Raw genomic sequence first — 22,101 nt, forward strand, 5'->3', positions numbered from 1 at the left:
GAGCCCCCAAAATCCCGCTCCCTCCCTCTCCCGCCCCAGCTTCCCAAGGAACTCCGCCGGCCCAGCCTGGCCCCGCCCCGCTGAGGGCAGGCTTCTGTGACGTCATCAATCCGCGCCCGGGCCCGCCTCTCCGCCCCCCCGCCCGGCCGCCGCCGCCATGGAGTCGAACCGGGACGAGGCGGAGCGGTGCATCGGTATTGCGCTGGCCGCCGCCAAGGCCAACCAGCCCGACAAGGCCCGCCGCTTCCTGGAGAAGGCGCAGCGCTTGTACCCCTCTCAGCGGGTCCGCGGTGAGCGCCGGGCCGGGGGCGCGGCGGGGGGCCCGGGGGAGTGCGGACTGAGCGGCCGCCGCCAGGCCTGACCTCTCACCCTCACCGCGCCTGCGCAGTGCGCGCGGGGCACGCCGGGAAAGCGAGTTCCTCGGGGGTCCCGGGGGGTGCCCTGGGGTCTCGGGCTGCGGTACCGCCTGGGTCCGGGTATCCCCTGAGCCCGGGTATCCCCTGGGTCCGGGTATCCCCTGAGCCCGGGTACCGCCTGGGACCGGGTATCCTCTGAGCCCGGGTATCCCCTGAGCCCGGGTATCCCCTGAGCCCGGGTATCCCCTGAGCCCGGGTATCCCCTGGGTCCGGGTATCCCCTGAGCCCGGGTACCGCCTGGGACCGGGTACCGATCGGCTGCCGTCGGCCCGCGGCCTGTGTCTTTAGCGGGGGCTCCCAGTGAGCAGAGGGCCGGGAGGGGAAGGGGGACTGGCTCCCCGGCTCCTCGGCTCCGCGCTGCTGTGGGACCCTGGAGCCGAGGGCACAACACCCGCTGCTGGTGGAGCAGCGCTGAGGGGAGGGAAGGAGCTTGGCAAGGCGAGTGAGAAGTTCTCGGGGGCTGCGAAAAGCCCTTCTCCTCCTCCTATTCTTCCTTTCCTATTCCTCGTATTCCTCTTCTATTCCTATTACACTCCTTCTCCTATTCCTCCTCTTCTCCTCCTCCTGTTAATCTCCTTGTATTCCACCTTTCCCTCTCCTATTCCTCCTTTCCTATTCTTCCTCTCCTCCTTCTGTTCCTATTCCTTTTCTCCTGTTTCTGTCCCTCTCCTCCTTCTGTTCCTTTCCTCCTCCTCCGCCTGTTTCTCTCTTATTCCCCTCCTCCTGTTTTTCTCCTCCTCTTATTCCTGTTCCTCTCCTCCTTCCATTCCTCCCCTCCCTCTCCTATTCCTCTCCTTCCTGTTCCTGCATTCCCCCTTGTATTCCTTCTCTCCTCCTATTTCTCTATTCCTCCTCATCTCTTTCCCTTATTCGTCCTCTCCTTCTCATCCTTCCTCCCTTCCTTCTCTTGTTCCTCCTCCTTTCCTCCTCCTCTCCCTCTCCTCTTCCTGTCCCTCCTGTTTTCATCATATTCCTCCTCTCCCTCACCTATTCCTCCTCCAGCAGTTTCTCACTGTTTGCAGACAGCCAGGCCGTGGCTGAGCTCACACTCTCACACGTGTAACAAAATAATTCTCCTTGAAGACTTTCTGCCAGGTTTACGAATTTTTTTCTAATTTCCTGGAAGCTTTAGTTAATATGGGATGCGGTTTGTGAAAGCAGCCAAACGCAGTTCTTTCCCTGCAGCACGTTCTTACATTGCAGAATTTTATGCAGGTTTAATTTTTTTTCGTTCTGACGTCATCTGAGTTTGGATTCTTTGGCTGAGCTTTGCAGCTTGTTTGTCCCAAGGCTTCCTGTAATCCTCTTTTTGGTTGCACCAGGCCTCTTCCCCCTTCATGAAACACAGCATGTTGTGCGTCTGGTGTGGTTTTCCTTCCCTCCCTTTCCTTCAGGATTTATACTCTGGTGAAATTACTGGGTAGGAAAAGTGACTTTTGGAGGAAGGCAGAGGCCGGGGGGGGCAGCAGGGCGGGTTAATGTTAAACACAATGTGCTAATTTGTGGCCAGACCCAACCAAGTTTCTCATCCAAGGACCCTTGGCTTGATGTCCTGCTGGGTCTGGAGTTGAGGAATGCTGCCAGAGGTCCCACAGTGGTCACTGGGTCCCTGTGGAGCTCCTGGGACATCTCTTTCCCGGGAGTTACACGGGGTTTGGTAACGCTCAGTGACACGGCCCTTGCGCAGCCAGTGCTGCAATCTGTGACCCTGGCTGGGATTTTCGAGATCAGGGAAGGGTTTTGCAAGGAGATTGCAGCAAAAATCTGTGTCAGGGCATGTTGGCGGAGGCACAGTCACACACTGGTCACCTTTGAGTGGGAGTTGGGGGAAAATTCATCGGAAGTTGGGCAGAGGTTGGCTAATAAGGGAGGAAGAGTTCCATGGCACATGCTGGGGAGGAACTGAGTTGGCAGAACTGAAGCTGAATTCTGCACACTCTGCTTCAGTAATCCCTGAATTTGTGCTGTGCTGGGGCTGCACGTAGGATGCAAAAAGCAACAGGATTGGGGCTGTAGGGCAAAATGGGACTGACCCATGGCCATCTGTGGATTTCTGTGGTTGGGTTTGGGAAGTGCACTTTGGGCAGCAGGGGAGGGCAGAATTCTGCCTCTCTTCCCCACTCAGGTGAGACCCCACCTGCAGAGCTGCCTCCAGCCCTGGGGCCCAGCACAGGAAGGACGTGGAGCTGCTGGAGAGGGGCCAGAGGAGATCACTGAGATGCTGATGGGGCTGGAGCACCTCCCCTCTGGAGCCAGGCTGGGAGAGCTGGAGCTGCTCAGCTGGGAGAGAAGGTTGTGTGGAGAGCTCACAGCTCCTTCCAGGGTCTGAAGGGGCTATAGAGAAAATTCGAGAGGGATTTCATCAGGAACTGGAGTGGCAGGACAAGGGGAAATGGCTTCCCACTGCCACAGGGCAGGGACAGATGGGATATTGGTGAGGAATTCCTCCCTGTGAGGGTGGCAGGCCCTGGCACAGGGTGCCCAGAGCAGCTGGGGCTGCCCCTGGATCCCTGGCAGTGTCCAAGGCCAGGTTGGACACTGGGGCTTGGAGCAGCCTGGGACAGTGGGAGGTGTCCCTGCCCATGCCAGGGATGGCACTGGATGGGCTTTGAGATCTCTTCCAACCAAAACTGTTCTGGGATCAGAATCTCCTGGTAAGCTGCAGGGAACTAAGCCCAAAGCAGCAGGAAGGGGGGTAGGTGGGGGAACAGCCTCATGAGGTGAAATTTAAAATCACCTGGCAGATTGCTCCAGGTTTGGAAGGAGCAAAACCCAAGACTATAATTCAGTGAGCACTGGAGTGTTGTGAATATGAGGGAGGGAAGGATTTATTTTTCTAAAATAAATTCTTTTTAAATTTGTGAAGCCCCCAAGCCCAAAAGCTCATTCAGTGAGTTACTGCTCCTTAGCCCACTGTCCTTTTTATCCTTCATCCTGTATTGGCTTTTGGATAACTGAGTGGATTTTTCTTGCCCCTCCAAGCCCTGGGGCCAGATAGGATATCTTGGCTCATCTCTTGGCCTGCAAGTTTTGTTTGCACTTGCCTAAAGAAGATGATGCCCCCAGAGTGCAAGGTCTGCAATGTGCAATCTGTGGGAGGAGGTGGAACGTCCTTCCCCGTGCTAGGGTCTGGATAAAGGACTGCAAGCTCAGGATACTGGGGCCTGTGTAAATACCCTTGGCTGGGTTTCACTGTAGTGTGTGTGCCTGTTCTTTTTATGGGGGTGAAGAAATCAGTCTGATGCTTGGTTTAAAAAACCTTTTAAAAGATGGTGCTATCCAGCTGCCAGGGAAACGCACAATGGAAAGGTGCTTGGAGTCTCCCTGCATTGTGTCACCTGTGTGGTTAAACTAGGCCTGCATGTTTGTCCCCTCTTGGCTGGAGAGGATGGAAGACAGTGCCTGAGCCTTGCAAGGAGGAAAAGAAAAGGAGAAGTGAATTTATCCACATCAGCAATTGAGAGGGAAGATGGTTCTCACAGCTGCTCCGAATCCGCAGGTAGAGACAGGAGAACAAAGTGCCCGTGTGACTCGTGTGAGGAGCTGGCAGCCATCAGTGCTGCAGTTCTGTCCCCAAAAGGGGAGTGTCCCTGTGGGATTGTCAGCCCACGGAATTATTTTTCTAAGCTCTCTAAAGATGTGGCATCATCACTTCACTTCCCCAGCACTGTAGGCTCTCAAAGGCAGGAGATAAAGAATAATACACTTTATAATGTTGTTTGAGGAGGACAAATGTTGTTTGTTAGAGGACAAATTTGGACATGCTTTGCTGTCCAGGAGAGATGGAAGGGAAAAAAAAGGACAGGGACACGCACTGCTTTGCTGATCTGCTGTGGCTCTGCTGTGACTGTCTGTCTGGGTGGTCCTGGGGTTTTTATGGAGCTTATGGGTGTTGGGAGAAGCAGAACATCTTCAGGAGTAGCCCTCACACCTGGGTGAGAAGCAGCAGGAAAGGTGAGAGTCTTCCTGAGGAAGGATGGGGAGGTCTTGGAACAGTGGCAGAGATGAAGAGGGGTCTCTTCATGGGAGAGGTGGAAGGGCAGGTTGAGCTTGGTGCTTTCTTCTCTATGTTTCTGTTTCTCTCGTTTCAGTTCTGCTCGAGTCACTCAACAAGAACGAGCAGTCGGCCAATGGCCAGTCCCAACCCAGGGAGTCCACAAACCCTCAGTTCAGGAAAATGAGCGGGGATTTCCCATCGGCCAACGGAGAGGCTGGAGGGGAGGCCCCCAAGGGCTACACTCAGGACCAGCTGGATGCAGTGAAGAGGTTTGTGCACAGTGGGCATTTGTTTGACTTTATCACGTGGTACCCATCTGCTTTTCACAGTATTTTAAAGATTTCAGCTTTGAACCATATGGAATAGTGTTAAGAACATGCCCAGGGGGATTTATAGCTCCAGCAGCCCTGGTAGGCAGCTTGGTTGGGTCTGTTCATTTTCCAAACCCTGTTTCAAGCTTCCCCTTACTCCTTTCTCCCATTTGCCCATCCTGGAAGCTGAAGCACTGAACTGCAGGTGCAGCCATTTGGTAAACTTTGTTTAAGGTTATGGGCACGGCCTGAATTGTGCAAGAACCACTCGAAGGGGCTTGCAGGAATGTTTGTTATGTCATCCACTTCTCCAAAGTCCCAGCCTGCTGGATTCTGTCTCACCACGTGAGAAGCAGAAGCCTTGGCTGGGCTGTGAGTGTGCCCAGGAAGAACTGGGCTGCACGCTCCAGGCAGCTCCCTCCTTCCTCCTCTGGAATTCAGCTGATGCAGGTTTTAGATCTGGGAATTAGCTGAGGAGAAAGTGGGGGAGGGTGAAGGCCAATATCCTTCAGGTCCTGTAGTCCTTCCCAAACAGCCTCCAAACGTGAGCACAATGAGTGTGAAGTTTGTTTGCCAATCGCATTCCTGTGTGGGTCTGAGGAGAGGCCCCTCCACCCCCACTGGCCCGACTCGTTCCGTGCCGGTCATGCCGGCACAGCCGGAGTGAGTCGGTGAAAACAACTGGGTCACCCTCTGAGCAGCGAGGGCTGAGTAATCCAGGGATCCCTGAGCAACATCCACCGGAACCATGCTGCGTGAGGAGTCTCAGAGCTGACGAGCATTCAAGTCAAAGAGGTTTTCCCTCCTGGAACTCAGTGTCCCTGTTTTCTCCCCTCTCCCTTGGCAGGGTAAAGCAGTGCAAAGATTACTATGAAATTCTGGGAGTGAACAGAGAAGCTTCCGATGAGGATCTGAAAAAGGCCTACAGGAAACTGGCGCTGAAGTTCCACCCGGACAAGAACCATGCGTCGGGGGCCACGGAGGCGTTCAAAGGTAAAGCCAGCTCCAGATCTGTGGTCAGCCCCCGACTCTCACTGAGCTGGGCTAGTGAGAGCCCTTGAAAACAGACCCACGAGTCAGGCAGAGTGAGCTAAAGCTGCTCTGCGTGAAGTTGTCTCCCTTCAGAGCTGGTTGTGTCATGAGCAAAGTATGAGCTTAAAATCATAAACACAGGTTGGCACGGGTAGGATTCACCTCTGTTGGTTGGATAAGGAGAAGCCTTCCTTCTCTTTCTCCCAGCAGCCCTTCCTGCGTGTTGCTTCTCAGCCCCCTGCCACGCTGCTCAGGAGGGAATTCTGTCAGGATTAACCCAGTTAAGTTGTGCAGCACCAGAGGCAGCCGTTGGGTTCACAAACCCCTCAGGAGAAACATTCCAGGAAACACCCAACCATTGGTGGATGGAATTGGTGGACAGAAATCCTGGGTGGAAGTTTCTAGGGGCAAACTGCAGCAGCCATACAAGTGAGCCCAGCCAGAACTCAGAGAAGGACCTCTAGCTCTGCTGCAAGGAGCCCAGTTCTCAGAGCCTCTCTACAAATGCAGCAGGGATGTTTCCTGGGTAATAAGATACCTTAAAACTGAAGTAATTTTCCAAGAGAAATGCTGTTGCTTGGACCATATAACCGCATTTCCCCCTGCAAGCTGTGGAGGTTTGATTATTATCATTGAGGTAAGCACAGAACTCCTTGGTGCCAGTCATACAGCACTGCTTTGGAAGCCATTTAAATAGTCTGATTCTGGCCGCTTTTTAGGAAGAAAGTCTTTACTCAAGACAGTGCTGAGGCTCTGGCACAGGCTGCTCAGAGAAGCTGTGGCTGCCCCATCCCTGGAAGTTTTCTTGGCCAGGTTGGATGGGGCTAGGATATTGGAAGGTGTCCCTGTCCATGGCAGAGGGTGGAACAAGAGGGTCTTTAAGGCACCTTCCACCCCAAAGCCATCTGATTTTGGGAGTGAAATGCATGAGACCTGTGCTGGAGCAGGGCTGGCCTGGTGTGAGTGTACTGACACAGTATTCATGGGAGCTCCTCACAGACACAAATTCAGCAGTAAAAGTCTTAGGTAAGGTCTGTTCAAGCCTTTTAAGACTTAAATCCTTCCCTGATAAGTGTTAGCAAATAGTGGCTGACCCCCAGCTGCCTAGGAGAGCCTGTGTTGGTGTGGGGGCAGATGAAGGAGCATCTGCACACGGGTATCAGCTCCACGGCTCATCCTTGGATCCCTCAGTGGCCAAAGGCGTGTTTCCTCACCTGTAATCTTGAATAATGATGTTTGCCCAAGGCCTTGGCAGGAGTTACGTGCCAGAAGCAGAGCGTTAAGCAAGGTGCCCTTTATCCCCCACTGCGGGGTTATCTCCTCCAGGCCTTGCCTCCGTGGCTTCCTGTCCTTCAGCTCCTGAGCTGAGCTGAAGTCCAGCTGTTTGGTTCCAGAGGGTGAAGAGGGAAACGTGCCCTGCTGTGAGGATATGAGTTAATTTTTCCTTACGTTGATGTATTAGCTGGAGTCTTGGCATTCGCCTTCCCAGTGGCTGCTGATAAGGTGCTGTGCCTTGTGCTGAGGCCGTGTCTCAGCGTGCAGTTCCAGCTGGCTGCAGGCTGTCTCGTGGCGGGTCTGCATCGCTGCCTGTCTGCTCTTGGAAAAAGCATTGAGCCTGGCTACTTGGAGCTAACATCCTGCTTTGGAGTGAGGCGTTTCTTGGGCTTTGTCAGCACCAAGTCAGACAGTGAACAAACCTTGAGCTGCTCTGTTGTCAGTGCTTCTCTTGTTCTCCCCAGCTGCGTGGTTGATACACCCTGAGTCAGTCCTTGTCCACCAGCTTCCCTGCCTGGCTCTAGAAATGTTTGCTCTGGGTGCACTAATTATAACCAAGGAGGAGGAGTATACTGACATTACATCCTCTGCCCTCCAAATCTCCACTCCAAGAGGAAACCATACACCTCCATCTGACCATGGGGAAAATGTTGAATCTTGGAGCTGATCTCCTCCAAAAGGGCACGTTATCCCCCTTTTCCATCCCTTCTGCCCCTGCCTTTTACACACCAGGCAGCTGCTGCCATGGGTGTTTTGGCTCCTTGCAACACAGGGAGGCCTGGGGTGGGTTGGTACAGAGGGAGGTGGGCAGCTGGAATGTGTTGAGAGGTGAGTACAGAAATAGGAGGGTGGCAGGCAGACGTTCTGGGAGAAGGGCTCAAACTCCTGAGACTGGAAGGAGAGTGACCTGGGGACCTGGCAGGCGCTTAGCTCCAGTACATTTCCACCCTCAGAAGGCACAGGTTGACAGTTCTTGTAATTATGCACCTTTCATGTGGCATCTGGAAATACTGAAACTCATAGCACAGATGCAGCTTCTGGATAATGTTTCCTTAGCAGCTTTTATGGAAAGTTTTAAAGTCTCTTTCAGGGATTTAGCCCATATTTAAAGTCTTTGCAGTTCTAGTTTGAGGCTCTGACATTGAATTCCCTTAGTGCCACTTTTGAATAAAATTTGTCAACTAAAATTTTATTTCCCTACACAGCTGCCTACAGCTGAAGGGTTTCTCTGAGGATGTGCACCAAATCCTTGCCAGTCATATCATAACTTCATTTGAATTAATTAAGGAATTTTTCACTGCGTGTGGTTTCCTCCTGTCTGGGGTTGCCAGAGACGTGTGCCAGGTACCTGTTGCAAAGACGTGGGTTGCTGAGACTCTTGGGTTGTATGATGAGAAAGGCAAATCCTGGCAGTTTGCAGGGCTGTCTGTGGGAGAAGGAGCTAACTGCTCCCTCGCTGTCCGTGTTGCAGCCATCGGGAACGCGTACGCGGTGCTGAGCAACCCGGAGAAGAGGAAGCAGTACGACCAGTTCGGAGACGAGAAGCTGAACCCCGCCCGGCACGGACACAGCCACGCGGACTTCCACCGCGGCTTCGAGGCCGACATCTCCCCCGAGGACCTCTTCAACATGTTCTTTGGGGGTGGTTTTCCTTCTAGTAAGCACCTTAAACCTTAATTCCTTGAGTGGGGCCTCATCCTTTTGGCATTGGAACAGTGCAGTTGGGATTTATTGGGCCGTGCAAGGGTTGCTGGGCTTGTTGAGGGGGAGTTCTCTTTCACGTGTGGCCCCAACACCTCGAGTTTCTTAAATTGTTCGTCTTGGAGAACTCAGCAACTATCAGAGCTGGACTTCTTCCCAGCCTCAGGTGTTTGTTTGCATGCTGGCAGCATCAGCTGCTGTTAGGCTGGGTTGAATGCTAGAACAAAAAGCAGCTTGTTTTGAGGGTCGTTGTGAAAACAGCCCTGTTTTGAGGAAGGCTTTTCTGCCTTCTGGTGGTTTTGGAATTCAAATCTTATCAGAGCAAACTCTGGTAACACCTGGGCCTTGTTCTTGATCTGTGTCTGCTCTGCCACGCAGCTGGAGCAGGTTCTCCAAGATCAGTGGCCACTTCCTTCTCTCCCGTGTCCCATTAAAAAAAAGGAAAATAATATTTCTACAGCATAATTTAGACCTTGTGAATTGAAAAATAAATCTGCATCCTGTCTGTCCACAGTGCTGACCATGGCTTGGGGAGCAATAAGGAATTGGGCACCTGTTCTTTTACTTTCTCAAAAGACATGGATTCTGTGCCAGGATAAGAGTATTTTGGAAGACTCCTTTCTACTTGCTCCAGTCATATCTGACTGGAAGTGGATGCAGAGCTTTTTGACCTCTGTGGACTTGAAAAAAATAATTTGGTTTCAGTTAATAAAATTTGCTCTGGTAGCTCTTTCCTGTCTGGAATCTACGAACACCCCAACACCGATGCCTCTCAAAGGCATCTGGAAGCCTTTTGCAGCATTCGTGCTCTGCCTGGCAGAGAGGCCAAGCTACTCCTGCGAAAACAGCACGTTGCTATTTTAGCTCAGCCTTTTTTTGCCTTTCCTCACTGCCCCGAGAGAATTGAGGGCTGCTCCCTCAGCCTGGCTCCCTTTGCAGCTGTAGCTTTGACATTTAAAACAAGACATGGAAGAGCTTTGTGTGCAGGGTGGGAAAAACACCAGAATTCTTTCTGTTTGTAGCTGGTTTTAATTATTCAATCAGAAGGGAGAAGGCCCTGTGCAAGGTGTTCTCTCTCTGTAGCTGACCCTGCTTTGGGCAGGAGGTTGAACTTCCTGAGGTCGCTTCCAAGCTGAGTTTTCATATGATCCTGCAAAATCTTACAGAAGGATCTCTGTGCCCACTCTGCACTCAGGCCGCCTTAGGAACACTCCTGTTCCAGCCTGGAAGCAGGTGACATGGATCACAGCCGCCTTTTGTGGTCCCTCCCTGGCCAGGCAGCAGCACCTTCCACACCATGACTATGGAGTAAGAGTTTTGTTCTTCCTGCAGGTAACGTTCACGTGTACAGCAATGGCAGGATGAGATACACCTACCACCAGAGGCAGGACAGGCGGGAGCACCAGGGCGACGTAAGTGGAAAACATGCCAGGATCCGGGAGGCTGGAGGCTTTCCCAACACATGGATTGGGAGCTGGTTCCTGTGGCTGGCTCGTGAAACAGTCCTGCTTGTTGCCAACCCCCTGAACAGAAAGCTGGAGTCAGGGTCATGGCTGTTGTCTGGGCACAGCCGATATTATTGTAAAAAACAAACAAGCAAGGGCTTCCTGAATATTTTTTTCTCAAGCTTAAAAAGGTGGAACTGGAGGGAGCTCAGGAGGTGAGGGAGAGGGGGAATTACCTTCATCCAGCCAGCACTGAAAAGGGGAGAAGGCCATCCCTAAAACCAGTCCTGCTCACCAGTTTGCTCTAGAAAAACTAAGTGTGGGCATGAGGCTTTTGGAATTCCCTCCCAGGGTTCCCCCAGCAGTCCCCTCTGCCCATTGTCACATCCAGAGAAGGGCCAGGGGGTTTGGACGTTCAGAGTCACACTGTCCTGTGGGCTGCTGGGTGCCCCCCAGCTATTTTGGGTTCCTCCCTGTGAGAAGCAGGAGAGAGGAGGTTGTGTTGGAGCACTGAGAGGGAGGGAGGAAGGGAGGGAGGGAGAGTGGTGCCATGGGGTCCTTGTCCAGGTGTGTGGGTGGCACTCCACTGTGTGCTTCTGTTCCCTCAGGGTGGCCTGGGGCTGTTCGTCCAGCTGATGCCCATCCTCATCCTGATCATTGTGTCTGCTCTCAGCCAGATGATGGTCTCCAGCCCACCCTACAGTTTGAGCTACAGGCTGTTAGTACCCATTCCTCTGAAACTTATCCACATGGGGAGGGGGTGGGCTCTGGAGGGGCATGGTGGGGCAGGCATCTTGTCTCTGTTTTTCCTGGCTTGCTTTGGTTTTTCTGCTTTATCTCCTGACCCCATTGCTCCTGCTGCCAGCAAAGTCCTCCTGGTTCTCAAACAGGTGTGAGATACAAGGTGCAGGGAAAGTTGAAGGCTGCTCACTTCCCTAATGGAGAGAGTGAGTTCTTTGACAGAGACATACCCATGGCTGTGTCTGTCATGGAAAGGGACAGACAAAATGGTTTTGGGAGGCTGTAGCCCAGCAGCGAGATCCCATATGGAACAAATTGAAGTGTAGAGTTAAATTAGAGTGTGAAAAACAAAAGGCGCATTCTTCATGAAAGCCTCAGTGGAAAGCAGTAGAGAAAGAGGATCATGAATAAAAGACACTCCCAGAGAAATCCCGTTTCTGAACTCTCATCTTGCCATGAAATAGCTTTGCCAGACATTTGGGATGCGAAAGTGAAACCATTCTGTTGCAGATCCTGTGGAAATGCCCCGATCTGCTCCCTCCGGTGACTAATGGAACGTGTCCTTAGTCACTTTGCCGTGCCAACAAAGAGTGGGAAAACAGGCTTGATTTCTGTCTGCTTGCATCATTCTTGACAAAAGCCTAATACATGTTCAGTGCAAGTTCCTTTTGTGCATTTAGAGAGGGCAGACCTGGTTGCAGCCCGGGGTTCCTGCTTATTTTCATAGGTAGCAAGGTTTGCCTTGATCATAGAATCCCAGAAGGGTTTGGATTGGAAGGGACCATAAAATTATCTTGTTCCACCCTCTTGTCATGGCCATGGACACCTTCCACTAGACCAGGTTGCTCCAAGCCCTGTCTAACCTGGCCTTGAACAATTCCAGGGGTGGGGCATGATGTTAAATACTATAAAACCCAGCTTAGCTTTCAGATTCAGGGTAAAAACTGTGACCTTAGTGCTCGGGACCAAAAAGTGGAATGGTTTTGGCACAGTTAAGGGTTATTCTGAGAGGGTGAAGGGCGTTGAGCTGTGATTTCCGCAGCCGGTGCCAGCACTGTAGAATTAAGCATGGTACACGGACACCAGTTTGGTTTATACTGGTGAAGAGTTTGTGGGGCGAGAAGACACTGAAGAGAGGGCAGCGTTAAGTGGGCAGAGATTTGCTTCCAGCCTTGCCAGCTGCCAGAGGAAGCCATCCCTGAGCCCCAGATGTTTCTCTGCTGCCCCATTCCCTGTTCCCTGTGCTGTCCTTGTCTCTGCATGCTCAGATAGCAGCAAGCAACCTGATTTCCAAGCCTGGATTTGGACAAGAGTGGCAGATGAGCTCATCCAGTCCTCCCACATCCTTCCCAAGCAGGCAGGGTGCTTGAGCTGGAATGAGGTGGTGCAGTGCCGGCAGGAGGAGCTGCTGGATCACTCACTGCCAGCTCCTCTGCCTGGAGTGAAGGCAAAGCTGTGCCTGAGCTCAGCGAGCAGGGCAGCAGAAGCTTTGAACCTGGAGATTTAAATGCCACCTCTCCATAGTGAAGCTGTCACTGAGAGGGGCAGAGTCCTAAAGAACCATTTGTCACTGTTAGCTTTGTAAATCTCTTCCAAAAATGATTTTCCTGCTGGAAGAGCTGCCTGGCTGTGGGCCTGATTGTTGCTGTTGAGGAACACCTCATGGAAGTGGCCTGACTCAATTGCACGTCTGACTGCAAGGTGACAGGTTTCTTGTGCCCTGATTTTCATGCTTCACACCCCAGTGTCCTGCTGCAGCCCTGCCATTCCCAGTCCTTCTCCTGTGAGGGCACACTCTGTAGTCCATCTTTATCCAGGAGAGGAATATGAACTTTGGGAGAGCTCAGGGCTTTGTCGTAACAGGGAAAATAGTGAGCTGGGCTTTTTCCAGGCTGCACCTCTGCCTTGGGAAGTCCCAGCAGAGCTTTTTGCTGCTGTTCAGTCCATCCAGTTACCCGCTGCTGGGCCTTGGTGAAGCGTGCAGGAGTCTTGGGATCCCTCCTGTAAACCCTGACAACAGCCTGAAGGGCGAGCTGGATGAGTTAATGTTTATACCTGGCATAAGAATCAGGGTGGCTTTTAATGCAGCAGCAGCTGGTATTTATTATGGGGAACTTTGGGCACGTCTCCAGGTGGAGCCGTTCCTGGCAAATGCAGCATTTGGGCCCAGCTCCTGCGTTATAGCTCACACACACGCCCTAGGGAGGGTCTCTAGGTTTGCTGGGGTGTCAGGGGAAGCAAGAGCAGGGCTTTGTCTGAAATGCAAATCCATGGGGCCAGGGGAGGAAGAGATTTCCTTCTGGAAAGTGCTTTCTGTGCTGGTGGATGCAGGCCAGGGCACAGAGCGGGTCTCATTTTGAGAATGGAGGAAACCACAGATTTAATAATTAATTGAAAATTCCAGGGAACATTTTATTTTAAGTGGGTTTAGGCCCTGGGCAATGTGCCTTGGAGTTATGTCTGTATTCAGAGCTCTGCCCACCTTGCTGGAGGCCTGGCAGCTTCTCTCTCCCTGTGTTGGTGGTTTGCTCCCACCAGAAATGCTGCTCCCTCCCACCCCTCCGAGCCTGTGGCTGGTGAGGGGTGAGGGATGTTTCCAGCCATTTGGAATCACATCACCTGAGTTGGGGGCTTTGCTGTGCCCTTGCATCATGTCCTACATTTGTGCTCTTGTCCCTGCTCCAGGTCTGTAGGTCACACACACAGGAGGGTCACAGAGCACTTGAAAGTCCCCTACTACGTGTCCGAGAACTTTGCTGAGGAATACACAGGCACGAACCTGAAGAACGTGGAGCGGAGTGTGGAGGACGACTACATAGCAAACCTTCGGAATAACTGCTGGAAAGAGAAGCAGCAGAGTGAGTCGTGAGGGGTCAGGAGCTGCTCTGTAGGGGGGCTTTGGAAAGGTCTTTGGCTGAGGACTAAGTTGTGCTAAAGTTATGCTTTAACACGGTGCCAGCACATTTCCTGTGTTGTTGGCTTTGTTTTTTTCGGTCTATGACTTCATGACAGGCCCGGTATGTGGGGGTTTTTGTTTTGTTTTGCTTTTTAATGCTGCTGCAGAACTGGTCAGACGAGAGCTGTGCCCCAGAGGTTCCCCTGCCGTGTCAGCAGGATATCTCTGATTTCCAGTGGAGGGGGAAGGTAGAACCTCTGGGATCACTGATAGCCCTGTGTAATATTTCAGTTGGTCAAGGATGGTGTGGGAAGTCTGCTGCCCATGGTGTCATGCATCCCACGTTCCAGCCCTGCTCCGAGGGCTGTGGGGGCTGCCCAGGCAGACGATCCAGCCAAACATCCTGGCAGCAGAGGGTGGTGAGGGCAGCGAATCCAGGGGCAACCTGTGTGCTCTGGCTGCGTGTGATGGTCATGGCTCTGGGAGCAGTTGCTGGGGAAGGATTTCAGCACTGGAATGCCAGAGGGGCTGTGATCCCTGGGTGGTGCCAAGTGAGGCCAGTGCACAGAGGGAGCCCTGCTGGGGTAACCTTTGTTGGGCTGCCTGTGCTCCTCCTGGGACCGGAGATGGGTTCCCTTGGCTTTTCCCAGGATGGATGAGCTGTCAGCAGCTCTGACGCCCATCCTGTCCTGAAGGGCGCGGGGCATTTCCTCATCCTGTGCTTCACCTTGGACAACTGGAGGTGCCTCCTGTTCCCAGCAGAGCCCGTGGAGGAGCAGGGCCTGGCGGGGGGGGGGGTCTCTTCCATGGGCATTCCTAACGCTGGGCTTTTCCCTTTGCAGAGGAAGGCTTGTTGTACCGGGCACGCTACTTTGGGGACTCGGATCTGTACCATCGGGCACAGAAGATGGGCACCCCCAGCTGTAGCAGACTGTCAGACGTCCAGGCCTCCCTGCACGGTTAGTCCCCGCCCAAGTACGAGCCAGGAGCAGGGAAGCACAGTGCTTCTGTCACTGGCATCCCTGACTGAGACATGGAGCTCCGGGAGTCTCCTCGGGGTGCACACGCAGGCCTCCCCTCCGACGAGCGCTCCCTCGTGAATCAGGAATTGATTGGGTTTGGCTTGCATGTCGGCACCCTCAGCTCTCTGCAGGCTCCCTGTTTTCTCTGGCCTCTAGGAACAGGGCAGAATCCCTTGGTGAGGTTGGAAGTTTCTTACTGACTGTGGCATCCAGCCACCACATTTTAATGAGCCCTTTTTTTTGGTTGCTTTGTTGCCTGTTTTACTGGGAAAGCCGTTATCCCTGGCACGTGAAGCGACACGATGACAGGGAATGGAGTCCCACCCAACAGATGTTCCTTGTGCCCCCTCCCGTTGCCTTCCCATTCAAGGAGAACAAAGCAAATGTTCCCAGCGGGTTGCAGAAGTAACTTACTGGGTTAAACAGGGAATCAAAATGAAAGCGGCTGGGGGGGGAGGGGGTGGTGGTCTGGAAAATCTGGGGGTTGAAGAGCTTGGATTAAGGAGAGCCTGGATAATGCATGGGAGGCCGGATGTGCTGGGAGAACTGCACCAAAATGATGAAAAAAAATGGCCACGGGGTTTGGAGTCCTTTTCCTGCATAAATTTTTGGGCTGATTTCGGGTACTGCTGGGCTGGCTGTGAAACGTGCAGGTCCCACTACCCCAAAACTATCTGAACACAGGATTTCTGTAGAAAAGCTCCTGGGTGAAGCTTGTGCCAGGTGTTGTATGGACAGCATTCCGGCTCACAGGGACTCCTTGAGGATGTTAGCCATTGAGCTGCTTGATTTGCACTTTCGGGGGTTATTTTCCTTGGCATCTGAAAGTTTGGCCTTTAAAACAAATCTTCTGGGCCACACTGGGCTTTTTTTGAGTGTATCCTGGTTTTGGGTCCATTCTTAACTTGATCCGCCCGCTCTCTGGTTTGGATGACTGCACCTCTTCTGGTGTTAATTACCTGCTTTCCTTTAATTCCATCCCTGCACCCGTGGTCTGGAGAGAGCCTGGAAAAGCTGCTGCCTGTGCTGTGGGGTGGGGAAGGAAGGGGGAATCACAGATTGTCCAGAGACTGACACTGCTGCCGCTTTTGTTCCCAGAGCGTTGAAATGCCTGAAGACTTTTGGGGAAGTGCTCTGAGCCAAGGTGACAGACTTTGCTATTTAAAAAGAATCAAACCTTACCTTAAAAATGGAATTGGAGAATTAGCAACGCACAACTGCCCCTCTTTCTTCTCTCTGCCCCTCTCTGACGGTCGCAGGCAGCGCTTGGGACAGGAAATCCAGCTCTCCGTCTTCCTCCTCCCCTTCCAACACCACTGGTGTGCTCCCGGGGTCCCACAAGGATCCCACAACCCCTGGAACAGACACACACAGTGTAAAATAACCCAAACTAACTTCAGAAGCCATGAAACAGGAGACCCTTCGCCACTGCCAACGGAGAGAGAAGTGGGACGATTTGTTGATGACAGAAGACACTACAGAAAAAGAAGATATAATCTATTTAGCATTAATTTATAGCTGTATATATGTTGCACTTTTAAACTATGCAGGGGTTGGATGATTAAATTATTTTGATTTCTGCCCATCTTGAGGAGCGGGGGAGTGGGAAGCCTCTTCCCTGGGTGTCTCTGTCCGCAGCACTTTCCTGCCTGGACAACAGGAATCCCTTTGCAGTTGCCATGCTTTGCTCCCGCGAGGCCGTTCTGTGGATTGGGATGTCCACACACCTGCTCTCGGGGTTTTGATAAAGCCAAATCCCAAAGGCGCAGGGGGTCACAGGGGACGGGGGGAGCCCGTGCGGAGCCGGCGCGGATTTGCAGCGTCGGCAGAAGCTGCGGGGTCAGCTGAGCGCCGGCGTCGCGCTCGGGACGGGGAGGATTGTCCTGGATGGATTTTGCTCGTCAGTCTTTGGTTCATTTGTGCTCGTAACTCCTTTTTCTGCCGAGTCTGCTCGAATTCTGCCTGGTAATCAGCGCGCTCCGTGCGGAGAGGCCTTTCCATCGGCCTCGCCCTTTGTTGGGGGGTTCTGTGCGTGTCCCACGCCCGCGTTCCTCACCCACCCCGGCGCTCCCGCGTGCAGCCTGGCCCTGGCCTTCGCGCCCCACCTTGTGTTTCCCGGAGGACACCTGGAAAATACCACAAATCCATCAGGAACGAAGCATTCCATTGCTTCTGTTGGAAGAAGTTCTGCTGGGGGAGATCAGGGGGTGCCTGATCTGCCCTCTGCCCCCACCACCACGGGCAGCACCAGTGTGAGGCAGCTCTAGGTGAGGATCCATCTCTTGGAAGCAAAGCCACCTCCCATGGAATAAACTGGATTATTTAAATTTTTTTTTTTTGCTGCTCCGCAGCTCATTTGTGTCTAAGGACATTTCCAGTGAAAACCATCCCCTGGCACGGTCAGGGGAGTGAATCAGGAGCATGGCCGCTCCCAGGTGGGCTGGCAGAGGTGGTTTTATCCCGTTGTCCTTAGGAATCCATGCGCTCTGTCTTTGGCTGTTTATTTATTTTGTGAAATCTCAGCCTCCCGTTGGCTGCAAGCCCTGTTATCCCACAGCCACCATGGCTTGGACCTGATTTTAAGGGGTTTTATTCTTTTTTTTTTTTAACGATTCCTCCACCTTCAGAAGAAATTGGGTGGAAGTTCAGGATTGGAAATGGCGCTCAATGGAGGCACAGGGATGATGGGGACGGGGTCAAACCAAAATCCTGCTCACAGAAGGAGCTGGATGTGTTGCCCAGTGGCATTCCCTGCCCGGAGCCTGCCCGCCGAAACCTTTGGGTTGTTTTTGCTGGTAGATACCCACAGATCATAAGGAGGGAGAAGGCATCAGTCCCAGTGGATGCTCACAGAGGCTGTATCTCTCGATTTAGAGTTAATTATACAATTGTACATCTATAAATAAATGTTTATAATGTGAAGGCTCTGGCTAGGTGGGTGTCCTGTGGATCCCTGCTCCAGCCAGCTCTGGTTTTGCAGCTCCTCGGTGGTGGATGGAATTTGGGGTCTTTGCCATCCCAGTGGCTGAGAGCTCTGGCACTGCAGGGGCTGCCCTGGGATGGGAGAGGGAAGGATGGGGACAGGATGGAGAGGAGGTGGTGCCCCTGTGAGTCCTGGCAAGGGGACAGCAAACACCCAGCAGGACACCTTTGCTTCAGACCAGTTCCACTGGGATGTTCCCAGAAGGGCCTTCCTCCCCTCCTGTTAGCCTCACATCCTCTGGCTGAGCTCTTTTGGGGGATGCCTTACTCTCATCCTAGGATGCCAGCGGCCTGGCAGCATTATCCTGGCATTTGAAGGTGCCCTTTGGACACGGTCCCCATCAGGTGGGCAGGAAGGCTCGGGCTGCCTTTGTCCGGGGCAGAGACGCTGCCTTGGGGGCACTTCCTGCTGGCAGCGGCTTGGGAACTGCCGGCTGCCGGCCCCAAAGCCTTGGGGTTGGATTTGGGATGGGTCTCTTTTCCTCACATCCCCCTCCCTGGGGCAGGATGAGGCTGGGGCAGGCTGGACCCCTCTGGCACCTCCCTCTTCCTCCCCAGGCCCATGCACCAAAGCGCTGGAGGCTTTGGGTGGAATTTCCCCCTTTTCCCTTTTTTTCCCCTTTTCTCAGAGGCCAAGGGTAGGAATTTCCCCCCTTTCCCTTTTTTCCCCTCCTCTCAGAGGCCAAGGGTCACGTCCCTTCCGTCCCTTCCGTTTCCCATCGGCGGCGGTGAGTCAGCCCTGCCGGCACGGGGCGCATCCACAGCCCAGGTTTTGGCGTGGTTTTCCTGCATTTCGGGTCGTTCCCAGCCCGGAGCAATGGGAGACACTCTTGAATTTCAGGGTGTGCTGGTCCCTGCCCACTCACCAAAGGTGTGGGTGGTTTGAGCTGCCCATTAGCTCGTTAGCCCAAGCTTTTAATTGGCGCGGCTGCCAAAGGCAGGGAGGCATCAAAGGAAGTCAGGTGCTCCAGGAACGTCCTCCTCTGGCAGGTAGGGAGCCAAGGGGACCCCTCTTGCCCCCATCATTGTTTTGGGTAGCAAAACATGAGGGTTTAGTGTTATCCTGGGATTTAAATCCTCACTTGCCTCATTGCTGCTGATGCCCCCAAAAATTTGCCTTTCCTCTGCTGGCACGTGGCATCCCTGGGCTGATGCTGGTGCCACAAATAGCCCCATCGACACTTCCCAGCTCCCAAAATACCCCTTTGCCTAACCCCCTGCCCTGGGAGACACTTGATCCAGCCTCGCTGGAAGCTTCTGCACTTTTCAGGGAGCTGCCAAACCCCAGGGACCTTGAGACACCCCTAAATTGCTCATGGAAAGGCCATTTTGCTATGAATTAAAGCAAAGCTTCACCTTCATAGCTGTGACTTGGGTGTTCCAGGGGCACATGGTCCCACGTGGAAGGTTTTGCTGGGCACCCCCAGGACAGAGGCTGTGCCATCGCTCTGTGTTGGCTTTGGGCAGTTTCAGTCGGTTTTTTTTGTTTTGTTTTGTTTTCTTGGCATGATAATTTTTAAAAAATGGGATGTGAAGCCCCTCGCCTTCCCTGGGAGTGGCTGGTGTAGGACAAGGGGGGATCACGCTGCTGCTGGCAGCACAGGAGCAGGGCCACCCCCTTAGGAGCTCGATATTTGAAAATCCACGTATTTATGGAGCTATAAATACCACTCCCAGACTCAGGATGCCTCAGCAGGGCTGAGGGCACAGCCCCAGCTGAGCCACCGGCGCTGCTGCCGTCACCGCGCCGTAAATCTCCGGCTGTGCCCTGGGATCGACGTGCTGCTTCCAGCCTGGGCTGGCACTGTTTCCACCCTGACCAAGGAACTGCGGGTTTGGAGCTCCCTTTCCACCCCTCTCCGTGTCTCCCGGGGTGGTTTCGTGCTGGATGACCCCACAGGGGAGGCTGCTCACATGAAGGGAGGATGCTCTGGCACGTGACCCTTTGAGAAATGCTCATCCCCCAGAATTTTAAGGGGAAACCCCCCCCGCCTTTGCAGAATGTTGGTGTGTAAAGGTGCATTTCCCACTGTGGCAGCCTAGCACTGCTTGTTGTCTTGACTGCTCCAAGGTGGTATTTACACCAGTGAGCAATCTCTGCTCCCAACACTCTGGTTATGGGGCATTCGTGTCAAAAGCAAGGTTTTTATGGTGAAAATTCTCATCAAAAAGTTTGTCCACAGAGGAATTAAAAAAAGAAAAGAAATCAAACAACCCAAGGCTGAGCCAGAACAAACTCGCATGTGAATGGAAATGGTTTTTCAGGCTGGTTTTATCCCCCCACACCTTCCACGGGCTTCTTGTTTGCCAAGCAGCTTAATTATCCTTGAGTGAAAGCCTCTTCCCTGAGGCCTCTAATTGCAGGTTTGGGTAATTGGCCTCAGTGTTGCAGAGTGTGTTTGGGGCTGGGGTGTGCTACCCCCCCGGCACGTGTGACCCTCCTGCTCCTGTCCCTCAGTCCCAGTCTGAGCCCATTCCCCTGGGTTTCTGCCCACCTTTCCCGCCGTGGCAGGAGCAGCAGCCCCTCGCTGGGGTGTTGGGGTGCCCCTCCCTGGGCACGAGCAGGCTCAGGGGCCTGACTCAGCCCCCCTGAGTCACAGCCCCGTGGCTCCCCTTAGGAGTGGGCGCAGCGGGATTCCCCACCATTCCCAAAACATCCAGCTCCCACCGCAGGGGCTGCCCTGCCAGGGAAAGGCTTCCCAAGGGTGCCAGCAGGGAATTTCAAACCAGTGGTTGCATCATCCCTCCCCCAGCAGAAGTGACGACAGGGAGACAGTGGGTTATCAATCAAGACAAGTTTTATTAGAAAAGTAAAAAACCACCCAACATGATTGCATAGGAATTCTCGCACTTGAACATCAAGTGTATGAGTGTAAACTGTAACCAACGAAGTGCCCCAGCGTGTCAGGGCCAGGGGTCCTGCCCTCCGGCCCCGCGGCACCTCACGCGCCCCTCTCCCACCGCTCTCGTGATCAAAGACACAATTCCAGACCTCTGCCAGCGCTGGGGTTTGCCTTTGATCCAGACCCCTCGGCGGTCACTCACTCCCACACTCCCCCTCCCCCTGAGACCCCATTGATTACAATCCTTGTTACAAAAAGTCCCCCATGATTGATCAGCCATCAGGAGACCAGCACCCCTCCAGCAGCCCTGCTGCCGCCTCCGGGAGTGCGGTAGCCGGGATCATCCCACAATCATCGACGGCGCAAAGGGACCTCGGCCCGGGTGCCGGCTGCTCCGCACCAGGGATGTCCCGGCACAGGCAGGCCCCCACGGGGATCTCGGCCTGCCCAAACTACTTCCACCTACAGCCCTACTCCAGCCTAACCTAAACTACAGCGGCTGCCCGGAGCCGCCACGCTCTGCCCGGCTCTTCCAAAGCACTTGGGAAGTGGCTCCTCCGGCCCGGCCCATCAGCACTCCTCGATGAGCAGCTGCTCGGAGCTGTACAGCTTCTTCTTGATCACCCTGAAGCCCGTGCTCAGCTTCAGCGGCGCGAAGGCAGGCCCCGAGGCGAAGAGTCCCTGGATCTTGGGCCAGAGGCGGGAGTCCAGCCGGAGCACCAGGGTGAGCTGGAAGGTGGGCACCACGGCGGGGTCCGCGGCGATGTGCCCCACGTCGTGGCAGGCCTTGCCGTGCTCCACGCACAGGTCAAGGAGGGCCCCACGCAGCCCGCAGGGTTCGCTGCACGCCAGGCGCAGCAGCTCCGTCCGCACCTGCTCCTGGAGCTGGGCCGGCATCAGGAGCCGGGAGCAGCGCTTGGCGCCCAGCGGGGCCCGGCCCAGCGTGGCCTGCACCACGTCCATCAGATTGGCGCACAGCAGCTCGTCCTCGGGGTCGTGCAGCAGCTCCAGGTCCATGTCCGGCAGGGAGACCCCCTCGGCGTATTCGGCATCTGCGGAGGGGACAGAGGCAGGTCAGCACCGGGGCAAGGGTGAGCTGGGGGTCCCATGGGTGTGGGAGACACCGATCCCAGGGATTTAGGGATGCAACAGGGATGTGCTGAGGGGCTCATGGTTCTGGGACACCGATCCAAGCTTTTTGGGGGTGTTAACAGGAGCTTGGCACAGCACAACCACCCCCTCCATCCAGGGACCCTCATCAATCTTCCAGCCCTTCAGGGACCCACACTCACCTCCCTCCGAGCCGGAGGCGCTGCCCAGCGACTCGCAGTCGGAGGTCTCCAGGCGGCCCCGCTCGCCGCCGGCCAGCCGCTCCCACAGCCCGGGCATGGATCCGGATGCACCGAAACGAGCACGGCCCCGGCTCCGCCGCCGCTCTGC

At 54.1% G+C, this 22,101-nt stretch overlaps 2 protein-coding genes across 3 annotated transcripts; one reads left to right on the forward strand and one right to left on the reverse strand.

The window, feature by feature from the left end:
- Window positions 1–142: 142 nt before the first annotated feature.
- DNAJB12 (DnaJ heat shock protein family (Hsp40) member B12) lies at window positions 143–16,428 on the forward strand. 2 transcript variants are annotated; one of them, XM_069018913.1, is made up of 10 exons: window positions 143–290; window positions 4,508–4,682; window positions 5,572–5,717; window positions 8,503–8,688; window positions 10,065–10,144; window positions 10,786–10,895; window positions 13,604–13,776; window positions 14,657–14,773; window positions 15,935–15,980; window positions 16,096–16,428. In XM_069018913.1, exons 1-9 carry the CDS (start codon window positions 158–160, stop codon window positions 15,940–15,942), a joined length of 1,128 nt encoding a protein of 375 aa, XP_068875014.1. In that variant the 5' UTR covers window positions 143–157; the 3' UTR covers window positions 15,943–15,980; window positions 16,096–16,428. The 2 variants fall into 2 exon arrangements, with proteins under 2 accessions (XP_068875014.1, XP_068875013.1); XM_069018912.1 differs by having other exon boundaries at window positions 15,935–16,428.
- Window positions 16,429–20,598: 4,170 nt separating this feature from the next.
- DDIT4 (DNA damage inducible transcript 4) lies at window positions 20,599–22,101 on the reverse strand. The gene is made up of 2 exons (XM_069018916.1): window positions 21,954–22,101; window positions 20,599–21,713 (listed from the first exon to the last, which is right to left on the reverse strand). The coding sequence occupies exons 1-2, from the start codon at window positions 22,048–22,050 to the stop codon at window positions 21,232–21,234; spliced, it is 579 nt and encodes a 192-aa protein (XP_068875017.1). The 5' UTR covers window positions 22,051–22,101; the 3' UTR covers window positions 20,599–21,231.

Source organism: Aphelocoma coerulescens, chromosome 6, assembly GCF_041296385.1.
Source record: "Aphelocoma coerulescens isolate FSJ_1873_10779 chromosome 6, UR_Acoe_1.0, whole genome shotgun sequence".
Lineage (NCBI taxonomy): Eukaryota > Metazoa > Chordata > Aves > Passeriformes > Corvidae > Aphelocoma > Aphelocoma coerulescens.

Excerpts from the sequence above, each read along its gene's own strand:
- DNAJB12 (XM_069018912.1), top strand. The coding sequence starts at position 158 with ATGGAGTCGAACCGGGACGAGGCGGAGCGGTGCATCGGTATTGCGCTG. Across the intron at positions 291-4,507 it reads CCCCTCTCAGCGGGTCCGCG|TTCTGCTCGAGTCACTCAAC; the intron begins GTGAGCGCCGGG and ends CTCTCGTTTCAG. Across the intron at positions 8,689-10,064 it reads TGGGGGTGGTTTTCCTTCTA|GTAACGTTCACGTGTACAGC; the intron begins GTAAGCACCTTA and ends TTCTTCCTGCAG.
- DDIT4 (XM_069018916.1), bottom strand. The coding sequence starts at position 22,050 with ATGCCCGGGCTGTGGGAGCGGCTGGCCGGCGGCGAGCGGGGCCGCCTG. Across the intron at positions 21,714-21,953 it reads CGCCTCCGGCTCGGAGGGAG|ATGCCGAATACGCCGAGGGG; the intron begins GTGAGTGTGGGT and ends TCCCCTCCGCAG.